Below are 7392 nucleotides of genomic sequence, written 5' to 3' on the forward strand. Positions count from 1 at the left end.
ATGGAACATAGTTACCTTTGTTCCATCTGAAAAAATTCTTGCTGAGCACTTGGCGAAAGCTGATGAGATTCTAATTAATGATGATTTCAAGACACAGCTTCGAGTCACTGCATTGAGTACTAGACATCTGCAAGGTCTACATTCAACAACTCATGCAGAGTTACAAAAAATTCAGGAAGAATTGCTCAAGCAAGAAACGACTAAGAAAATTGACAAGAAAACTTTCTTCCAACCTACCTTTGACAGAGTTGCTTACATTGAGAAGACCCAAGAGAAGCAACAGTCTCAGATTGATGATATTTTGAAAAATCAAGATTCTCAGCAATCTCAACTCGATGAAATCCAATCCTCAGTGAATTGCTTGTCTCTCTTCTCTTACCTGCTGATGCCAAAAAGGGGGAGAAGGTAATTAAGTCCAAATGCAAAACTGTTAAGACACTGAAGGGGAAGGATGATGAAAAAGATGACCAGGGAAACTCTGGAATGGGTGGAGGTCATGGTCAAGGTAGTGGTTTCTCATCAAGAAGAGCTGAAGCAACAGGTCATAGAACAAGTTCTAATACTGGAAAAAGAATTACTTCTGATACTAGTAAAAGGATAAGTTCTGATGAACTTTTGGATCTTGATGAAGAAATATCAAGACAGTTATTTCTTAAGGAATATCCAGGAATGGACTTTGAGAGTCTGATGGAAGAAGAAGCTAGACTTAAGTAAAAAAAAAAGTCAATTCTAAATCTGAAGCTTCTGTTGGTAAAAAGAAACTTCCTAAGGCCAAAGGCATTGTGATAAAAGAAAGGACAAATCCTGAAGCAACCAAGGTCAAATCACAATTGCAGATAGATCCAAGGTCTAAGGGCAAAGAAAAATTGATGAACCTATAAAGGTTTATGTGCCTCCTGTGGATGAAGAAATTACTGTTGAAGATGCTGATCTTACTCTGACTTCAAGGAAGATTTCTAAGACAACCTCTGACATGGCTCAAGTTGTTCAGAGTCAAGATATAGTTAGTTCTGATATTACAAAGAAGCAAATAACCTCTGATATAGATCAAGTTGACTTGATATCAGAAGATAAGGTAAAGGAAACCTCTGACATTGCTCATGTTAAACCCTCAAAGTTACTCCTACCAGGATTCACCAAAGCCAAACAGACTCAACCTTTGAAGACTGCATCAAGTGGTTTTGAAGCAAGAGTGGTTACTGGAAAGGAAGCAAGAGATAAATCTGGATTGGGTAGTGCTGATGAAAGAAAAGTACATAACACAACCAATGATCCAACTTCCTTAAGTGAACCAGGTATTGGAGCAACTCCTGAAAGATTGAATCAACTAGAATCTGTACAGATGGTTTACCATACCTACTTGAAAGAACACATCTTGTTGTACTTAATGACAGATGGTAGGGTTTATCGTATAAGGAAAAATGCTATTCCACTGAAGTATTTTGAAGAATTGAAACATGTATTATTCTTACTTCAAGTGAATGACAGAATAACAGAAAGTGCTACAAACTATTTGAAGAATCAAATTCAGAGACAGAAAAGGCTTTATTCTGTAAAGTCTGACAGCACATATCTTCCAAGGTACAAAGATCACAAGGGTGATATTGTTGAGATGAAACCTAACACTGCTAAGATTATAACTACCTTTCTGGGTTATAAGGCTGTAGAATTCAATCTTGAGTCTGACAAGGCGTATTTGATCAGACTGGATCAGGACATAAGGAAAGCTAGAATTAATGATCTCAGGGCTGCTATCTTTCAAACTGGTGAAGATTTTGCAGAACTTAAAGATGCTAAAAGGAGGATGATTGATGAAGTCAGATATGATGAGAGATGTTTGTTAAAGAACTATCTCAGAACAACTCCTGACATCAGAGAGATCAGAAAGTGAAGCCAAGTCAAGATCTACAACTGCTCAAATTCTGATATGAATACAGACTGAAGTTGTTATCAGTAGTTAAAGTTGGTAAAGCTTTAAGGACTGTAAGTTGTAGTTATCTAGTCAAATTCTCATGCATTTGTACTTCATATTTTTGACATCATCAAATATCTGTTAAACTTGTATATTATGCTAATTTACAAGTTGGGGGAGATTGTTAGATATATTTGACAATGTCATGACTAATATGATTTATGTTTAGTTTTCAGATCTTACTTAAACAGGACAAATCAGTACTTAACTGAAATCAGCACTTATACTGAAGTCAGAACTTAAGTTATCAGTACTTAAGGTTCAGAAGATATTTATTAGAAGATAATATCAGGACTTAAAGGAAACGTTCAGATAAGAAAGGCGGCTGATTGAAAGGAAAAGAAGATCAAGACAAACGTAAGAAGAGATATGCATGAAAAAAGAATTCTATGAAGAATAGAATACTTGGAAGAAAAGATATATGATTGATATATTTTAGGAAGCAGAATTATATTCAATATCAATTAGCGATTATCTTGTAATTTTAGTATATAAACACAGACATAGGGTTTACACTATAAGTGTTATCATTATCGAGAATATTATTCATTGTAACCCTAGCAGCTCTCGTGATATTTGTTCATCACTTAGAGAGGACAGTTCCATACTGTAACAGAATTTATTGCTTTGAATAAAGTCTGTTTTCTGTTACTTGTGTTATTAGAATTCGATTTGATTGTGCTATACACTGTATTCACCCCCCCTCTACAGTATGTGTGACCTAACATTTTCTTTTTTGAATAAAAATTTAAACATTTAATATTAATTCAAAAGAAAGAAAATTTAAAAATATATATATATATAACAATATTAGATAAAATCCTTAAAATGCATGTCGAACACCAACTCAAATGAAACGAGGGATTATATATTAATGTTATTTTATAATATTAGCTACAATTATCTCCTTCCATATATTATAAGAGGACAAGGGGCAAATTGAGCCATTTTAATGACTGTCAAATTACAATTTTGCCCTTTTATGTTTAAAAATTATAAAAATATCATCATCATAAAGTTTATGTTAAAAATAAGTATAATATTGTATTTCCAAATTATCGAACACCAGACCTATTAAATTTAAATTTTTTATTAGATAAGTTACATGGGGCAAATTGAGCCATCATCCTCATATACATCCTCATATAGTTTATGTTAAAAATAAGTATAAGATTATATCTCCTAAGAATCGAACACCAGACCTCCTACTCAAACATTGCATGTCACTACCTTTGCGATACATCACTTCTTGAGTTAAATTTAAATTTTTTATTTGAAAAGCTACATCCTCTCTTTTTATCAAGTTCAGTTTTATTACTTTAATTTTTGAGTATATAAAATATTGGTATATATTATTTATGTGCCTCTTTTTATTTAGTTTTTATAATATTATTATAAAATTTTAATAATGAACCTCGTACGAGTTTTTATGCTAGTTTTAGATTTAGTACTGGGTTGCCCCGACAGTACGCCGTTAGACACTGTCGACCACCTTCTCTTTCTACTTTCTGCTGTCCAAGTCTTGGTCAAGCAACTTGGCCAATTGTCACTTATAATTTGCAAGAAAAGTCTATACCAACTTGTTTATTATTATAAAAATATTTAATTACATTTTGTCAATTACATTTTTATATATTTATTATATTATTGTCCAATCATATATTTTTATATTAAATTCTTTAGCTTTAGTTTGTTTATTAAATCAATATTCCAATAAAATATTACATTTACAGTATTTTTTATTGAATTGAAAGTAATATAGATTAATTTATAAATAATATATATTATTTATCTTCAAATAGTATAAAGATTTACTTATATAACTCTAATTAAGAATCTTCATTTGTTTTCCTACCTGCACTACAAAAATACTTATTTGTGTTGTCAACCAAGAGTACTCTTGAGCCATGAGTCGTCCAGACGAAGAGAACCAAGATGAACAAGGCGAGGAGCAGTTTGATGATCAGACTGCTGATCATGGAGATTACAACCTAATACCTCAGCATCAACCTCAGCAATTTCAACAGGTTAATCAAAATCCACCAGTTTCTCAAAAGCCACAGGCTAAGCCTGAGGACTGGAATACTGAATTATTTGGTTGCCTGGAGGATCCGTCAAATGGTAATTATCTAAAAATATGCTATTATGTGGGTACTTTAATTCCTTGGATATTTAATTTTTTGACTTTGGTGTTGCATGCAATATTTCAGCTCTAATCACAGCATTCTTCCCGTGTGTGACATTTGGACAAATCGCGGAGATCATTGACAATGGCCACAGTAGTAAGCTTTCAACTCATGTATATGAAATACAGTAATAAGATATTTGGGTTTTATTATGAAAACTAAAATTTTGATATATATATGGTGATGAATTATGTATAGAATGCACGAGCCAGGGAGTGTTTTATGGTGCGATGTGGGGGTGTTTAGTTGGAATGCCATGCTTCGTTTCATACACATATCGGACGGAGATGAGGAGGCAATACCAATTGACGGGGACTCCTGCACCAGATTTGTTAATTCATTGCTTCTGCCATCCCTGTGCTCTTTGTCAAGAATATAGAGAGCTTCGCCACAGAGGATTTGACCCCTCTATTGGTAATCCTTTCTTCTTTCCCTCCTTTTTTCTATTACATTTATTTGATTGTTTGTGAAATTAAAGTGAAGTTATAAAATGTTCTCAAAATTTTAAGATGTACAATTTGACTTTTTAAAAATGGATACCGTCTTTTTTTAATAGTAACTTATGAATTAAATTTAGTGTTGAGTAATTTAAGTACTGATATTTTAACATTGTATTCCTCACATTTCTAACATTGTATTCCTATATATATATATAATCAACGGCATACTTGGAAAGATTTATAGTTGTCAAGGTCAAATTAATACTCTGTTAGATTTTAGTTTTAGTTACGATTTTATTACTGATATGCGTTGTATATAGGTCAACGTTACGTATGTAATCTTGCAGAGGACGAATGATAAATACAATACATAAAACGTAACAAACTCTCTCAGTCAAGTCAATTCTGCATAAGAGCAAGTGCAACAATATTCTACTAGATGCCTTATAAATATAATAAAATATATTTTCAAAATAAAATAATAAAATATAATGTCCTAATGATTTAAGACATGAATTTTGCATATTTACTCCAACAATATGTCTTATAATGATGCCCTATTATTAGTATAATATTATATTTGAATTATAATTGGAAGGAAAGAAAAGATAAGAGAGAAGAGATGCGTAAAAAAAGAGGGAAATAATTTTTTTGTTGATATAAATTAAATAGGGCATGCCTAGGGATGCCTTAAAAATGAGGCATTTGATTCATGTCCTAGTGTTTTAAGACACCACTAGGACATTGTTGGAGCACAAATTTAAACAAAATGCCTTAAATTTTAGTTTAGAACATGAATTTAGGGCACTCTTAGACTTGCTCTAATCAATTTTGTGTTTTGTTCATGGTATTAGAGCAAGACCACTAGTTTGCTTGTAAATATTATAAAATAATAACTCTCAGGAACATGATTTTATATTTCAACTCCAACACTGATTTCTAAATACATCCCTTATTATTATAATAATAATAATAAATTTGAAAATATATGAACAAAAAGTGGAAGAAATAGAAAGAAATGAGTGGAAGAAAAAGTGAGAAATTAATATTCTATTAATAAAAATGATATAAGGGATGACTAATTGTTCGTTAAAGATAAAGTATGAAGGTGATGTATTAGTGATTTGAACTTAAGAGCTCATTTAAGGAAGGTGTTGGATTTGCTCTTAGAATTGTACAAATCGAGTGTGTGTCGAGTTCGTTTGGTGTAAGTAACTAGTAAGATCATCATTTTTGTGAAAAATCGGGGATAATTGAAGCTCAACAATAGACCTTGAGTAGCAAATTCTCGTTCACAGATTTGCAAAATTCTCAAGTGATGAACCTACATCGATCAATGTATCGAAATTATAAGACGCGGGGGATTACATGAATGAAAGCGTATCATAGAGATCCTACTGTATTTGAGGCGGAAACTAGGGTTCGCATCTTGAAAGCATAACTTATGCAAATGATACTATTCAATGGGATACTTGCAACAACATGATAATCTCTTGGATGCAAAACAATGTTTCTAATTCAATTAGGAGATCTATACTATTTGTTAACACTTAAAGTGATATTAAAAAATATTTGGAGAACCGTTTCATTTACGAATGGATATCGCAAATATAAGCATAATAAAGATCTGTTTAGCTTGAAACAGAATATACTGCCTTTAGTTGAGTATTATACTGTAAATGCTACTGTTTGAAGGAGTTGGATGATATGTACTTGTTGCCTGTTATAGTAACCGAACTGATTTGTTATAGTAACAGAACTGATGAAATTAGGTTACTTCTTAAGGCTTTAGATGTGAAAAACAAGAGGTTAGGCTAAGTTATTTCAGTCTTAAACGGCTTGGATGATGCACATGCACCAAAACAGAGCCGAATCTTGATGATCTCTTCATTGCCCAGTGTTGAAACGACTTGTTCAATAATTCAACAAGAGGAGAAATCTCACACAAATTCTATGAAATTTCAAAATATTACTAATACTAAGATTGCTGCTATGTATAATAGTCGTAAAAGTACTAATACTGATAGATGTTTGGAGTGTGGATGTAAAAGACACAATGAAGAAAATTGTTGGACCATTATAGATTATCAGAAAAGGCACGGTAGGTATAAGAAGCACTATGGTTCCTGGTGGTAAGAATAACAGTACTAAGTGGTCAGATCATCGGAATTTAAATCTAATCAAAAAATGACACTTAAAATGAAATAAAAAGAGTATCTTTTTTAGCATGACGAATATATGTTGTTCAATTTTATTTTTTGTTTTAAAATAAAATACACATCATATACATACAATTTTGGTATCGGACCAATTAATATACGAACAATTAATATCTTTTAGGCCTTAGCAACAATACTGTAGTTGGTAAGTACACAATGTGCACTTTACTCTTTGTTTTATCAGTAGTAATGTGAATTGGTTTGCAGGATGGCAGGGGAACTTATCCTTGCAGCAACAGAACTATCCAATGACACCACCGGCCAACCCTGGAATGATGCATAAATAGATGAACCAAGAACCAAATCCCCACAAACCTATTTTTTCTAGTCCTATACAAGTTTGCATTTTGGATATTAATATTTGTGACAGTAGTTTTTCTTATTTATTTTGCAATGCAAGTTTATTTTCATGCTTCTTATATGTAAGCTTATATATTTGTATCACTGTTCTAGATATTTGGAGATTTGATTTGTATGGCTGGCGCAAAGTTCATTTTTGTCATGTAAATCTAAAAGCTTCAGGTCTAATGTGCATGATGTACAACTCTATAATTTTAGGTTGTACTGTTCAGTAT

General features: G+C 32.0%; 1 protein-coding gene across 1 annotated transcript; it reads left to right on the plus strand.

Annotated features, from left to right (window-relative positions):
- Positions 1-3819: 3819 nt before the first annotated feature.
- Positions 3820-7292, plus strand: LOC141712147 (protein PLANT CADMIUM RESISTANCE 7-like). The gene is made up of 4 exons (XM_074514967.1): positions 3820-4093; positions 4183-4254; positions 4357-4572; positions 7025-7292. The coding sequence occupies exons 1-4, from the start codon at positions 3880-3882 to the stop codon at positions 7102-7104; spliced, it is 582 nt and encodes a 193-aa protein (XP_074371068.1). The 5' UTR covers positions 3820-3879; the 3' UTR covers positions 7105-7292.
- Positions 7293-7392: the final 100 nt, after the last annotated feature.

This window comes from Apium graveolens, chromosome 3 (assembly GCF_009905375.1).
Source record: "Apium graveolens cultivar Ventura chromosome 3, ASM990537v1, whole genome shotgun sequence".
Classification (NCBI taxonomy): Eukaryota; Viridiplantae; Streptophyta; class Magnoliopsida; order Apiales; family Apiaceae; genus Apium; species Apium graveolens.